Source organism: Bipolaris sorokiniana (genome assembly GCF_000338995.1).
Source record: "Bipolaris sorokiniana ND90Pr unplaced genomic scaffold COCSAscaffold_9, whole genome shotgun sequence".
NCBI classification, from domain to species: Eukaryota; Fungi; Ascomycota; class Dothideomycetes; order Pleosporales; family Pleosporaceae; genus Bipolaris; species Bipolaris sorokiniana.
The window spans coordinates 987,558-1,001,788 of record NW_006911903.1 but is presented as its reverse complement, the minus strand read 5'-3'; the positions used below and the strand labels follow the sequence as shown (position 1 = coordinate 1,001,788).

Sequence of the window (14,231 nt, the reverse complement as noted above, 5' to 3'; positions counted from 1 at the left end):
ATCCTTGCAGAAACACCCAGGACCATGGTTCTTTATAACTGATCGTCGATGGCACGATACTTACATGCTCGACGGGTCAAGGTTTACAAACGGATATTGCCTCGGCTAGCTATCTATGGAGCAGCTTCTCGATAGAGCAATAGGCACGGCACAATGGCACCAATCAGACATCCTAGTTTGAATGATATCGAACGGGTCATGAACACTACGGCAATTTGGGGACCAACGGGGGGAAGGTTCTAACTGGTCTTCGGGACACGCCGCGCAATGGATGGATATAGAGTTGTTGGCTAAGCTTTGGTGCCTTCCAACTCCGGCATGGTCAACATTTTGGTAGCAATAGTGCAAGTCTTGATAAAGCTTAGAACGTTAGGGTTCCTTGGCCACGGTGCTTATGGTGTGGCGCGTGTTCCTCGTATCTCTAGCGCAGTCTCGGAGGCTTCGGCTTCGAAGGCCAATGGCATTCGATCACAGATCAGAAAAAGGGTGCGGGAACCGGGTTGAAGGGAAGTGTGTTTGATGTCTCATACATCATCTCTGTTGGACGATGGTTTTGTTCGAAAATCAGCGAACAATGGTTCCTGTATGCATGTCACCTTCGAGAGGGTGTATGGAAGCTTTCAGCGACATGGTTTGTGCCTGTACACGAGTCAAGCCATTGTGTCTGCAATGAGATGCAGGCCAGTGGGATAGATAAGGAGGCAGTCCTTAGATTAGATATGTGCCAACGGCCTATCATGTTTCAACTCCACCGCAACCCCATGCATCGTGGCTCCCGTAGACTGAGCATTGTCCAATGATCGATTGGAAAGAGAAGTCTATTCGGCCGACAGGTGACCGGGTGCGGTATCCAGATGACCAGGCGGGGATTGATGCATCCATCAGGGCCTGTTCGATTTCGCAATTGTGGCTTTGTTTATCGGTAGGTTGGTTGGATGCGGATAAAAGAAGCCACTGACAGTGGTGTGCCAGTGTAAAGGAATTGTAGCAGGACCCCACGGAACCCCCAGGCCTGGACGGAAATTCGCGATTCCATTTTGCTCTCTCGGCTTCGCTATACCTATATAGGTGGATGGTAGACTAGCTCTACGCTAGTAGCGCCATAGCTGTGTAGTTGTGGTGATTTCAATCCAAACGGACCCCTTCGTTCCGTTCAGTTCACCTGCCGAAACTCCGTTCCGCAGCTCTAGTGCCGTCCATACCTACCGGGCCGATGTTACAGTTACACGGCCGAACAAGCCCCTAGTCTGGATATCATCAGAACGTTGGTGATGAAGTCATCCGACCAATCTTTGATAAGAACAGTATCCGAAAGACCGTCTCTATCCAAAGCAGATCGTAAGGATGACATTGGGTAGGATCTCGTTTGTGGCTTTCGGTTCGTACTTATGTGACCAACACATCGGAATGCGCTAGTCTCGTAGCGTGCTTTGATGTGGCGTATGCTTATCAGCTGTCAGATTCCGAGTCATGTAGCGGCCACGCGACTTCACTCCGTAATTGGTAAAGGACCTCAGAGCTGTCCACTCCAGATAGACGTACTGCATTCGGTCTACCTTTTGCCTTCCATGAGCTTAGGAACATTTCAGCAAACGCTGTTTTTCCAAGCATAATCGTACCCAAGAAACCTGGGTTGTCACGTTTCCTAACTTGTGCTTAATATCCGACAACATACATACGTCCGCTATATGCTCCTCTAGCCCCCTTCCCCCTTCTCCCCTTTTCGATTTTCGCCACCTTGTTCGGCTGGTAGCACTTAATCTTGTAACGATTGAGTTATAACTGTGTAAATGAGTGTTAGTAAATGCATACTACCGTGTATTATTTGCTGCTCCTTTTTATTTTGGAAAAGAGCGTATTAAGTCCTTGTACCTATGCTACGTTTTTTTCTCTTTGCCATGTAGCTGTAGATCAGTCTTTACTGCTTCCTTCTTTAATCACACTTCAATGCTAGTATTCTTTCTAGATATAAGAATAGTAATAGTAGATATCTTCCTCTAATGCACTAATAAAATGTAATCCGCTTGTTCCATCTAAAATATTAATTCAATTACACGAACTAGTTCTCCCGCTCAAAGTTCCACCTTGACACTATAGATATAGCTACTTCTCGAAGCAGAAAATCTCTCGCAGCTAACTTCTATGCGATCCGCGCTATATAAACTAAAGACTTCTTTAGAATTATTAGTTAGAGAAATTGCGCAACAAATAATAGAGGTTCTTAGATGAAATCTGTTTAACACTTCAACTACCTCCAAGGTCTAAAATGCAACTCCATCCCCGAGCTGTAAAATTATTGAAATTAGAGAAGAAGCTCTCTTCGCGTATTTACTCGCTGTCAGTATCATAATAACTCCCAGCAGTAATCTAATCTCGCTAAAGTGACTGACACATCAGACGTCAAAGAATACAAACAAGAGATGATTAGGCGCTTTAATCGTAATGACCAGACCCTCAAATTACAAATTACAAATTATCTAGCTTGTCTTTTATAGTTCTTATGCTATAAGTCTGCCTTTGCAAGTACTCAAACTTAGAATCTCACTCTTTAGCAAATTTCTGCTCTTTCATCTTTCCCTCTAAGAAATGTGCCATGGGCGGTGAGACTAAACAAGCAAGCTTCTGACAGAGCGGTGTGACCTACTTAGTAAACATGTGTTGATAAATTCTCGTATGTTCTGCTAAAACTATCGCTCAAAGCTATCTAGTAGGTATGCATCTTTCACTGCTAAAAGATGAGTGTTGAAATGAGCGTAGTTCGCACCCTTCTACACACCAAAATAGCAAAGGAATGTCTAGTAGCAATCCTACTATCAGGATATATTGCTATCCGGATCTTAGATGCTGATTGGTAAGACAGCGTACTTTTTTTAGAGTGTGTAGTACAGTGGGGCCGGACTGTAGTGTAATACTAAGAGCACCAAAAGGAAAACGTCGAAAACTACTTTCTTGGGAAGCAAAAGTACGGACAAAAAAGCGTCCTAGAAAGGGCCTAAGAGGCGACAAAAAGCAAGACTCTAAATCATGAGCGGAACCGTTGGCCAGCCAGTTAGCATTATCTGGACCGATCTTTTTCCAGATCAAGGTGTGCTAAACCAATCATAATATTCATCTGTGCTTCTCAGGGTTGTCACAAAAACTGCAAGTCCGGAACATAGTAACACTAGAGGCAGAAATGACTTTGATTGGGGCAGAGCTCCTCTGCCACCTCTCGTATTGTCTGGGCAAAGTACAGATTTGCGTACATCATCAAAGAAAAGCCTTTAAAAAGCATACAGATTAAGTCCCAGTATCTCTTTTTCGCGCATTACGTATTATCTGTAAATGGTTATGATTGTGCACATCTCGGCTGATGAGTTACTTGTCGCCTGGAACGGTGGAAATGGGGCGCAAGAAGTGACTAAGACACTAATGATACAAACCTGTAGCCATGGAAGACTTCGTAATTACCATTCTCTAACAAAATTTCCTCAGAATTCACCCATTCGCCTGTGCTTACCATGAGGGCCTCTTGGATCTATCTTACTTTCGCCCTGTGTACGGGGGCTGTTGCCTATGACACCCAGTACACCATGAGCACGTCGGACTTTTCTGGGGTTTCTGGGAACTCGTACCAGTGCGAAAATGATAAGTAGATCCGAAAATTTAAAACAATCTGAGTTCCTGACGGATAAAATTAGGGATGAAACCTTCAGTCGCCTGTACGGACGCGTCACTCAACAACGACACCTGCTCGTGCACTTGCACAAACGGCGTCATCTTCAACCACCCTGTTCGTCACCTGATCAGGGCAGCGGGGGTAATGACGCTTCACTTGACATATGCCAGGCGGAAAAGAATCAATATATGGAGCGCGAGCGAGAGGCGATAGCTAAACTTCATGAGGCAGAGCTTGCCCACATCAGCTGCCAGGAAGGTCAGGCGGCTGAACTTGAGGCGGTAAATCAGGCGAATGCTATTTGCGAGAGCCAGCTCCAGGCCGAATTGACGAAAGCCACCCGCCTCACTGGATTCAAAAACGCGAGCTGCTGGAACCAAGTTTCTGGTCGATACGTTACTGGCAGCCGCATTGTTGATAATACAATGATACTCAAAAAATGCAGAGACATGTGTTGGGATTTTAGATATTATGGCCTTCATGATGGTAATACATGTACATATGGAAATAGTGTCGCTCCGGGGCACAGGATGTCGGAAATTGAATGCAGAATACCTTGCAAGAGTGATACGAGAGACTTTTGTGGAGGCAAGAAAACAGAAACTGTGTTCATGTTCGACCCGAGACTCGTTGTCTAACAACAACAGTACGAAGGGAAGTATGTATATCCACAGTATATAGTAGCTAGAACTAGCTACTAATATCAAAGTCAACCTTGAGCTCCAATAGTACACAGTTATATAGTTTAAATAAGTCTAGTCAGTGGCGAGATTTGGTATTGTAAAGTGCTGGTAAGAGCGCTCGCCGATTTCATAACGCAAGAATGGTTAAGTTAGGTTTTTGGCGAATGGGAGGTAGCCTCAACAGCAGTAGCACTGCCTCAAACACTCTCAATAAGCCTCCTCTCTACCACTTCTGCTGCTCAGATGTTCAAGTCTTCCTTCTTGCCTCTTGAAACAGTTGTGCGGCTTTTGCGGCATTTTCTCAACTCCTTTTCTTTGTAGTTTCTGGGCCTTATGCGCAGCCACTTCATATTCCAAGGACTCCAAGGCTTGAAAGCTCTCATCGGAGTCATGAAGATCGAATTAACTCACAGTGGCATGACACACATGGCTATCAAAAACCATGATGCGCCCTCTTATCCTAACTCTCTTCTCGACACTTTTCCAAATACCTAATCGAATCGTGTTAACGCTCAATTCTCACCGTTGCATCGACGAAACGAGCTGCTCAAGAAGACTAGCATGTACATCACACCGATTGTCCACACCAACTTCCCCACCCATCCAAAAGCTGGCCAAAACGCAATCCCGCCAATTAGTGTACCAAAAAAGCAAGATAGAAATCACTTCTAACGTCAGCCCAAATCACTGTTAAAACCACTACAAAAAGCGTTACAAGTTTCATAAAACATCCACAGTTCTTGCAAAGTACATCATAATCTACCTCCTTACTCAGAAATAGCCAAGCCGTGCATTGTGTAGTATATAGCGTAGTGGCATTGTCATTGTACACTAGTAGTTAAGGGCATTTGTTATCCGGCTATTTTGGTCCACCACACATCCGCTGCCCGCAACCGCCCAACCAAGCCCATCTTGCAACGCCGCCACAACACCCGCAAAAGATCGGGAGCGGGGTCGCGGGCGGGGACTGCAATCTCGATAAGAAAAAGTGGAGAGAAGAAAAAAAAACTCCGAGGTAACAAAATCTGATACACACACATATATATATAAGAGAATTCACATCGCACTCTTGCAAATACATCATCATCGTCACCTGTCAATACAAAACTGTACAACCCAAATTTCCCCTATCTCGCCAAACCATATACCAACAAGCTTAACCCCCCCCCCCCCCTTCCCCCCAAAAAAAAGAATAAACATGGCCCCCGCAACAGTCATGGTCCTCTACCCCCAAACCCCAACCTCGACCTTCAACGAGGAATACTACCTCGCAACGCACATGCCCCTCGCCGCAAAGCACTGGACCAAGCACGGCTTAAAAAACTACAAAGTGTCAAAGCTCAATGCCGACGGCCCTTACGCGTACTCGTCGGTCATGGAGTGGGAGAGCTACGAGGGGTTCCAGGCTGCGATAAAGGATGCAGGAACCAAGGAAATTATGGAGGATGTGCCGAATTTCAGTAGTGAAAAGGCGGTTTTGGTGCATGGCAGTGTTATTGGGGGATCGGGTTAGGATCGGGGAGGGGTAAAGACGGAGGGGTAAGCTGCTACTGCTGCTGCTTTTTTCTAGGAGGAGGGGGAAGAGGGGAGGGGCATGGTTTTTTTGCCCCGCACCGAGGTTCAATCTTTTGTGGATTTGCGGGATAAGAGTTGAATATATCGCCGTTCTGCCTCCAGCGCATTCTTTGGTCCCCCAAGTTCAAATATTCGTTTTAAGATGTAAAAAAAAACAGTTCCAAGAACGACCCTCTCTTCAACGTTCTTTTGTTACTATATGACAAAGATATGCCAAACCACTACAAAAGAAATATAAGCAGATGCATCGTTACGTCATAGGATAGAGGTTAATACCGAAAAGGCAATTATGCATGTATTCAATCAATGTCCACTACCAAGCACGCTAAGGAAAAAGTACAAAAAGAAAAGAAAGAAAATGTAGTCTAGAAAACCCTAAACTCAACTCCATCCCCATGTCTCAAGACCACTATGCAAAAATGTTTTTATCCAGACCCAAAACCAAAACTTCTAGACGCACCGAGGCCATCAAGGCACGCACTAAACTGGACAAAGGAAAAAGACACAAAAGGAAACATGTACAAGGATTGACTCCGATCTATCCAATCGGAATATTACAGATTAACCCCGATTTCAAAATTTATCAATTGCTCCCACGGCTGTAGGCCCGTTCATCGTCGCAAATGACCCTGCTGCTGGTGGTAAGAGTGTCTTGCTGCCTCTTGTGCCTGATCAAAGCTTGCGCCATATGCTTGTGTCGGTGCCTGTTGCTGTTGTTGCTGCTGGCTCACGTTGCTATAGCCTTGCATAGGCTGTTGAGGAAAGTATTGTCCTTGCGACATTTGTCCTGTTGGTGTGGTCCAAGCACCAGGAACCTGCATGTATGGTGTCGACGCCTGTTGTGGGAAATATTGCTGCTGCTGTTGATACATTGGGTGCATCTGGTTGGGTGTGGAATAACCCATAACAGATGCGCCGGATGGTGTGCCGGGACCTGTGGGCATGCCCATGACGCTGGGGGTGCCCATCACACTAGGGGTACCCATCACGCTTGGTGCTGCCATGCCGCTTGGCGTTCCCATCATGCTTGGGGCATACGTGCTTTGCGCCATGGCATACTGCTGTTGCATGTGTTGTTGCATCATCACTTGCTGACGCTGTTGGGCTTCCATGATTTGTCGTTGCTGGTTCTGCAGGGTACGCCTATCAATCTCGACTTGCATAGCTGCCGAATAACTCTGGCGATTGATTTTTGACGCAGCCCTCTCTTTTTCGCGGTTGTCAATGAGCCCGGTTAACCCTGTCGGGGGCTCCTTTTGCGACTTCTTAGAATTTTGCGAGAGGTCAAGAAGGGGCGTGTTTGTCATTCGCGCTACCTGTTCTTGTTCTCGAGCTGACAATGTCGTGGGTCGTTGCTCGAGCAGCGTGTCTACCCCGCAGCTTAGTGGACGACTAGGCGGGCGGACCATTCCTGAGGATTCGTACGGAGATCGCTGAATTTGGCTCCAATCCCCAGAAGGTGTGCGAACAAAAGGTGGAGGCGTGTGCGACTTGCTCCTCCCGTGCCCATACATCTTAGGCTGCTGCATAGACGCGCGGTGCATTACCCAATCCTGAGGATCCAACTTTTGTTTATCTGACTGATAGGTTGGGGGCGCGGCTGGTTGCCAAGGCACCTGCCGTGAATCTTGAATCTTTGAGGAGTCGGAGCCACTGCGCACATGCAAAGGCAAGTGAGGCGAATTACCTGCAGAAATATATGAAGTCCTCCTGTGCTCATTTGGAGTTGTCGCAAGGTTTTCCTTGGATCGTGAGGCACCGCCGTCATGCAGCACTTGTGTCATGGTTCCGCTAGTGCCCGGACGTTTTTCATTGAAATCTAGAGCATAGGTTGGTCCAAAGTCAATGTTGGGTACCTCAGCCGGTGCTTGGGCAGGGTCTAGTATAGACTTATATCCATGCGGGTCTTGTTCTACAGGAGCCTTCACGTTAGGGTCTCCGACGATTGTCAACACGCCACTTCTGGGGCGGTCCTCACGTCTTTGAGGAAGTCGGCGTGGGGGAGGCTGTGGTTCCTCTTCAACAATGCTAGCATAGTCTGGTGTTGACGTAGATGCAGCATCATCTTCGTAACGACTGCTCGATGCGCTGGGCCGACGGGCCAAAGTTGCCTGAGCTATGTTGAGAGCATCGAGTGCTTCGAGGTCGATTACGTCGTGTTGTAAACTGTCGAGTCTTGAGCTATTGGTCGATAGAGTGTCATCCTCTTGCGAGGCGAGGGGAGACGGACCTGGCAGTGGCTTGCGTGTGATGCTGCCATTTTCCGGGTGGGGGCGGAAAGGAAGCTCTTGGCTTTGTGGCTGCTGCGGTAACTCACTATGCTCTGGGACAGGCGGGGCAACTGGTTGGTAGGTATTTGGAGGATCAACAAACTCCGAATGCTCAACATAAGGCGACGCAGGAATAGTGGACAAACGGTTGATCGAGTTTTGATTTGTTGGAGGTGGTCTTGAGGTGACGCCGAGAGACATCATCTGTCCTTGGTCAGCGTAATCGCCGCTTCGCCTGCTTTGAATGCTCTCCTGGCCTCTCCAAGCCACGACACCGCTAGAATAAGCCAAGCCGGGTTGCAATGGTGCATGCACGGCATCAGCCATTTGCTGAAGTGTAGCGGAATCAACAGCTGGGTTGGGCTTTGCCATGGGAATGTTGGGCCGGATGGGCGGCTTCTGGTTGGCGGCATGCTCCTGGGTTGGGGGTAGATCGACGTTGCCCTGGGGCAGAGCAGCCAAGTCTGTAGGAGGCGGCGGCAGGTCATGTGGTTCTCTCGAAGGACTTTCATCGTAATCTGAACTGTCATATGGTTGTACAGCCCCGTCTGGTGGAGTCACGTTGAATATACGGTGTTCAGGGGGCGTTGGTGGATTTTCGTCTTCAATCGATGCTTGATCTGGCACAAACCTTGATGATGTCGTTTGGCTGCGACCATTGACTTGCTCGGATACAGAACGTTGATGGCGCGGGGTATCAAATGGGTCTGCAGCTGGCGCAGTTCCGACCCGACGCGGTGGTTGCACTTCAAGGTCCTGGAGTGTCTTCCTACTAGGTGATGACTGGCGCGTAGATGGGCTGGAGCGGACCGAGCCGTGATCCTCGAAACGTAAGCCACGAGGAGTGAAACCGGCACGACCCACGGTGTTTCTGCGGCTAGCTCGATTGTATACGGAACCAGCGTCAGAACCCAAAGTGTTCATACGAGTCGAGGTAAGATCCTTCAACTGTTTTCTCCACTGACGCTCCGACCATTTGTCGCTGCCTTGTGTGTTGATCAAGCCCACGACGTCCCACATTTCCAAGTATCCGTATCGTCGATCTGACGGCATGGCAAACATCAATCCTCGAGTGTCAAGAACATCGGCGATTAGCTTCTTGGGCCGTCCGTACAAAGCGAACGTGTCAAAAACGGGGAAGAGAAACTGAAGCATGATTTCGAAGCCTGAAATGGCGGGCCGTGTTTCTGGTAAAACAAAGACAAATCCTTCTGTTGTGCTCTCTGGGTTCGAGTGAACAGTAATCTTGCCCTCAATCTTGACCAGGGTGGATTGGTCAATGAGCGGTTTCGATTGCGGGTAAATGGCATAGCACGAGTATGCGTCCTTGACCGTGGCAATGGCCTTTGTTCTCTTAGTGACTTTTTTGGTGTCGTAAAATTTGATATCGCCTTTCAGAACTGGTGGTCGCTCGTAAGAACTACCCTTCTTGTGCATCTTCTGTAGCTTCATCCACTCCTTTTCGTCCGGTGGAGATACGACGCACCAGCAGCGACGCCAAGGAGTGCCAGCTCCGAAGCGAACGCGGACCCAGTCTTCGTACTTTGCGCACTGTCGGTCTAGTATGACACGGATGTTGTTGAGTGACTTGCCCTTGCCTGCAATCAATGCGCCTGTGTATGCCTCGGAGAGAGTAGTGTGTTCGAACATGGCCAGGCGGATGCCAGCAGTCCATTGCGTTAGGGCGTGGTACGAGTCAAAATGAAAGAGGTACTTGTTGCTGGCAGCTGTTGACACACTGAGAATATTGTCAAGCTTTTTGCCATCTTTGAGCGTCATGGAAGGAATCTAGCTAGGTTAGTAATGGCCTGCATAGCGATGTCGGAGATAGGGAATTACCATGTGAATCGCGGCATCGGTAAGGTTGATAAATGTCGGTATCACCTCACCCTCGCCGCCTGCTTGATCAAGCGCACTCGCATCCCACAGCGAAAGAATGGTGCCCACAAGTTGGACAAAGTACTCTTGCCACTTTCGGTCTGGAGGGGGACGGCCGCCTACATGCTGTCAGTGTCACAGGCCAAGCATGCGTAACATGGTGGGTCGACGTACGAGAATCGGTGTCATGAAACTTGAGAAAGTAGCCTTCCTGGTACAGCTTGTTGGAATGGCTGTTGAGAAACATGAAGATGCGCTGCAGCTCAGGTAACGTGTCCTGGCTCACCTCCATGACAGGTGGCTGGTATGTCTGAATCATGGACATGGGGCGTACAGAGGCTCGCGAGTCACTACGCTCGCGCCCAGCGGTTCGAGAAGGTGGGCGCTCGTTGTTGTAGCTTTCGAGGGCGGTGGCGGAGTGGGTGAGATTTGGCGAGGCTCCTTGCTGTCTCATTGCAGGTGAAGGTGGAGCGGCGGGGGAGGTGGAACCTGGAGAGGGTCCAGCAGAGGGAGGGTTCTTGTGCAGGGTATTTGGTAGGCCACCCCATTGTGACATGAAAGAGAGGACTGTAGGGGGCGAGCGGGGCGCAACGTTAGCAACTGTTTGTTCCAAAGGCGACAACGGGGGCATGCTGAAGCGCAGGAAAAGGGTTGCAGCGGGGCGCAATATTTACCTCTCTTGGGTCGACCCATGGCAGCGACGAAGGAGAGGGTCTAGGGAAGTGAAGTAGAGAAACGGGCAAATCGCGGATGAATAATGCAGGTACTCTGGAGCAGCGCGTGCAGTGTCGATGGTACTGGACCAGTCGCGCCAGCCACAAAGGACACGGCTCACTCAAGGGGCGTCGACAGCAGGGACAGAGGCGATCTTGGGGGGGGGAACGAGCGACGGGAGGAGTGAGGGGATACGGCGGGAGACAAAAGGATGGGGAGGAGAGATTATCGGGGCTAGAGGGAGTAAAAGAGCGGTAGATGTATGTAGTGCATACCGGAGCAGCGCGGTCATGTTAGACTTGTGGAGGAATTTCTGGGCGCATGGCAGGGATGGCGCAGACTATGACGCGGAAGGGTTCAAACGATCGGCGAAAGAGTAGGCCGTCGTGTTCAACATGGACCCAATGCGGCGCCATCAAAGGTATGCCATCATGACCGACTGCATACCACGACATTCCCATGGTCCTGACGACTCGATTCTCTAGAGCCTCTTGAACACACGACGCCTTGGACGGGCGCGCTTGGCGGCAACGGGCTGGCAGCCTCCTAATGCAGCGCTTGGTCCGAGGACGACAGTGGTCACAGCACGCTTATTCATTGGTCTAGAGCCGTATTGAAGCGCATTCGGACGCCCGTGCTAGACTAAAAAGGCCGCTGCCCACTTGTGCTCGGGCAGTCGGCACCGATGTCATCTTGTACGGTGGTGAGGGTGGCTATGATGATGTTGTGGCAGTGCAGCTTGGCCTTGGTACGGCCTTGGTAATATTTTGTTTTTTGCGCTGCAGGTGCACGCAATCCAAGAATGGAATCCGGGGTATTAGTATTTTCCCTGGCACTTCCATGGGCTGATCACATGTCCAGCAGCCCCCCAGTCAGTCCAACATGACCCTCGCCCAATCTTGCTACTTACTACTACTGTAAGTACACACATACATACATGCATACATACTATACTATGCAACCTGCTTACTACCCATGGAACACCGCAGCCCAGGCCGACTCTCCGCAGGCAGACCCAGCCACATGCCACGTGACCTGTCACGTCTGCCGGCGACCCGTAGCTTTGGTTCTGCCCGGTGGCCGATAAGTAACGCGTCGGGTGATCCACTTTTACCATAACGCGTCTGTTCACTCTCTGCTACCGAACCCTTTCCACTTCTGCCATCGCTTCTGTCGCCAACTAATTAGCTTTACGCCTGATTTCCCTGTCATAGCACGTCTTGCGCGCCTTGGATCTGCACATTACAGCTAGCCCAGCCGCCGTCTAACCACCGTCCATCAGGCCCATACCTTTTCTGCCTGCGCTACACTCCCGTCGCAACCCCCACCATGGCCCGCAAACGCAAAGCTACCCATGGCCATGCAGCCCACCCACATGGCTCAAAAGCCCCCGTCTCCAAGAAGCAAAAAGTCGATTGGTCTGCCATTGAGGATTTCAAAGGCTTCACCATCACGGCTGCCAACATCAAGCCTCACAAGAAGTCCGTTGCTGCCGCTAGCAAGAACAACAAGACGGGCGCAGAGGTCAAAATCCCAAAGTATCCGGGTCAAGATGCGCCCTTGGATGCCAGCGTCATACAGCAGAATCCTTTTCCTGAAGCTAAGCTCAGCACCGTTCACGTCAAAATCTCGCCTGCGCTGCACTGGGAGAGTACCACTCGCTACCGAAAGTTCACCATCAACAGCGAAGAGTTCCAAGTAAATCAACTAGTCTTTGTCAAAAGCAGCGAAGATTCAGATGGCGCCAACCCGCCTAATTCCGTAGAGGGCTGGCTAGCCAAAATCTTGGAGATCCGCGCCGGCGATTCCTCTCACGTATTCCTCAGAGTCTTTTGGGCATATCGGCCAGAAGACCTACCCGGCGGCCGCCAGCCCCACCATGGCGCCAGCGAAATCATTGTCAGCAATCACATGGACATTATCGAACCTCTGACTGTCCAGTCTCTTGCCGACATGGTGTACTGGAACGACGATCCAGACAGCCTACCGCTGCCGGTAGACCAGTTGTTCTTTAGGCAGAGCTACGACATCACCAAAAAGAGTAATCCATTCAGCGTAAGAGTATTATTGCCCGTATGCGTCATTGTTTACTGACAGCCTGGCAGGCACTTAACAAGTATTGCATCGACAAGCAACCAATCAACCCTGACGAGCTTCTGGTCCAGTGTCCGCATTGTTCAGACTGGCTCCATGCCCGTTGTCTCGAGCAGCAAGCGATCCGGGATATACGCGAGAAACACAAGAAGAGGGGCCGGCCCAATAAGCGTGCAAAAGCAAACAGTGACGACTTGGCTGCGAAGCCTAGCCTTGACGCTAAACTGAGCGCCTTCGACACTGGCAAGACTCGCCTTACAATTACAGAAAACTTCACATCTGAGGATAACACAAGACAATGGAACGTTGATATATTATGTTTGGTGTGCGGCAAGGTCATTGAGACGGCAGAAGATGCATTGAAGTCAGCTGATTCTAGCGCCTCACATGATGTAGCCGAAGACACGGAAAGCGAAAACGTTACAGTTGCTACCACCGCCAAAGACGGCCCTCCACAGGACACGGTAAAGAGCGACCTTGATGCTGCACCAACAGACCCAGCCAAGACGAATGGTGAGACCGTCAAATCATCCTCTCCCGTCTAAACCAACTAAGTATGTTCTTCGCAGCGTCAAAAAAGAGAAGCCGTCCACCCGGATCTACCAACCAAAAGAGGAAACGTATATCCACGAGCCCGGAAAGCAAGGCTATTCTGCCCCAAGCCAAATCTCTCAAGATGATGACTGCAGACGAAGAAGAAAACAGCGCGCCGGATGCTGCTGTTTCCGCTACTACGATGCAGGACTCACCAAAGCCGACGACGACAACCACTACTACTACCACTACGACAGCAACATCAGTGTCTCCAGATGCAACCAAGACAACTACGCCCGAGCCAGCGCCCATGCACGAAACCGTATTTCAATCTGGCGTACTTTCCGTCCAACAATTGCTTTGGGGATCGTAAACTTCGCTAAGATAATGTACCTTTTTCTTCTTCTTCTTCTTCTTCTTCTTCTTCTTCTTCTTCTTCTTCTTCTTCAACCAACCCTACCTTTTTTCTTGTACTCACCATTACATGCTGTGGTAAAAAGGACTCGTTCCACTTTCTACCCCCCCTTTTTTTTGTAGACGTTGCTGGGAGGAATTCTTTATCGAAAATGCATCTCGATTCGAGCGTGGGAGGAAAATTTCTGCTTTTTTCTTCTTTCTTTCTTTTGGATTTGGTTTGAGGAAAATGGATGATATTTGAAGGGAGGACATTGAATACTACATACGTAGTGTACTAGAATCGGGTACAGGATGTGCCCTCTTTTTCCATGAAGTACCAACACTGTTCTCCCCCTTTTCTCACACTTACACATACTTACTCTCTCTCTCTTTTTATATCTTGTCGCCCAAATCGTGAAATTCTCTTCC

At 49.3% G+C, this 14,231-nt stretch overlaps 4 protein-coding genes across 4 annotated transcripts; 3 read left to right on the top strand and 1 right to left on the bottom strand.

The window, feature by feature from the left end:
- Positions 1-3,624: 3,624 nt before the first annotated feature.
- On the top strand, positions 3,625-4,296 carry COCSADRAFT_27530 (uncharacterized protein; the record flags this gene model as incomplete). The annotated part of the gene is made up of 1 exon (XM_007702755.1): positions 3,625-4,296. The coding sequence occupies one exon, from the start codon at positions 3,625-3,627 to the stop codon at positions 4,294-4,296; it is 672 nt and encodes a 223-aa protein (XP_007700945.1).
- Positions 4,297-5,300: 1,004 nt separating this feature from the next.
- Positions 5,301-6,070, top strand: COCSADRAFT_337358 (uncharacterized protein). Its single transcript, XM_007703143.1, has one exon. It carries the CDS (start codon positions 5,540-5,542, stop codon positions 5,852-5,854), a length of 315 nt encoding a protein of 104 aa, XP_007701333.1. The 5' UTR covers positions 5,301-5,539; the 3' UTR covers positions 5,855-6,070.
- A 1-nt stretch (position 6,071) lies between these two features.
- Positions 6,072-11,069, bottom strand: COCSADRAFT_337360 (uncharacterized protein). The gene is made up of 4 exons (XM_007703142.1): positions 10,739-11,069; positions 10,239-10,631; positions 10,026-10,183; positions 6,072-9,974 (listed from the first exon to the last, which is right to left on the bottom strand). Exons 1-4 carry the CDS (start codon positions 10,755-10,757, stop codon positions 6,528-6,530), a joined length of 4,017 nt encoding a protein of 1,338 aa, XP_007701332.1. The 5' UTR covers positions 10,758-11,069; the 3' UTR covers positions 6,072-6,527.
- Positions 11,070-11,875: 806 nt separating this feature from the next.
- On the top strand, positions 11,876-14,231 carry COCSADRAFT_37949 (uncharacterized protein). The gene is made up of 3 exons (XM_007702846.1): positions 11,876-12,833; positions 12,884-13,385; positions 13,442-14,231. The coding sequence occupies exons 1-3, from the start codon at positions 12,108-12,110 to the stop codon at positions 13,777-13,779; spliced, it is 1,566 nt and encodes a 521-aa protein (XP_007701036.1). The 5' UTR covers positions 11,876-12,107; the 3' UTR covers positions 13,780-14,231.

What these genes read in the sequence shown, in the direction of transcription:
- COCSADRAFT_337360 (XM_007703142.1), bottom strand. An exon ending in GTTTCATGACACCGATTCTC is followed by an intron (nt 10,184 to 10,238) that starts GTACGTCGACCC and finishes GACAGCATGTAG; the next exon opens with GCGGCCGTCCCCCTCCAGAC. An exon ending in CCGATGCCGCGATTCACATG is followed by an intron (nt 9,975 to 10,025) that starts GTAATTCCCTAT and finishes TAACCTAGCTAG; the next exon opens with ATTCCTTCCATGACGCTCAA.
- COCSADRAFT_337358 (XM_007703143.1), top strand. Translation starts at nt 5,540, where the DNA reads ATGGCCCCCGCAACAGTCATGGTCCTCTACCCCCAAACCCCAACCTCG.
- COCSADRAFT_37949 (XM_007702846.1), top strand. Translation starts at nt 12,108, where the DNA reads ATGGCCCGCAAACGCAAAGCTACCCATGGCCATGCAGCCCACCCACAT. An exon ending in AAAAGAGTAATCCATTCAGC is followed by an intron (nt 12,834 to 12,883) that starts GTAAGAGTATTA and finishes ACAGCCTGGCAG; the next exon opens with GCACTTAACAAGTATTGCAT. An exon ending in AGACCCAGCCAAGACGAATG is followed by an intron (nt 13,386 to 13,441) that starts GTGAGACCGTCA and finishes TGTTCTTCGCAG; the next exon opens with CGTCAAAAAAGAGAAGCCGT.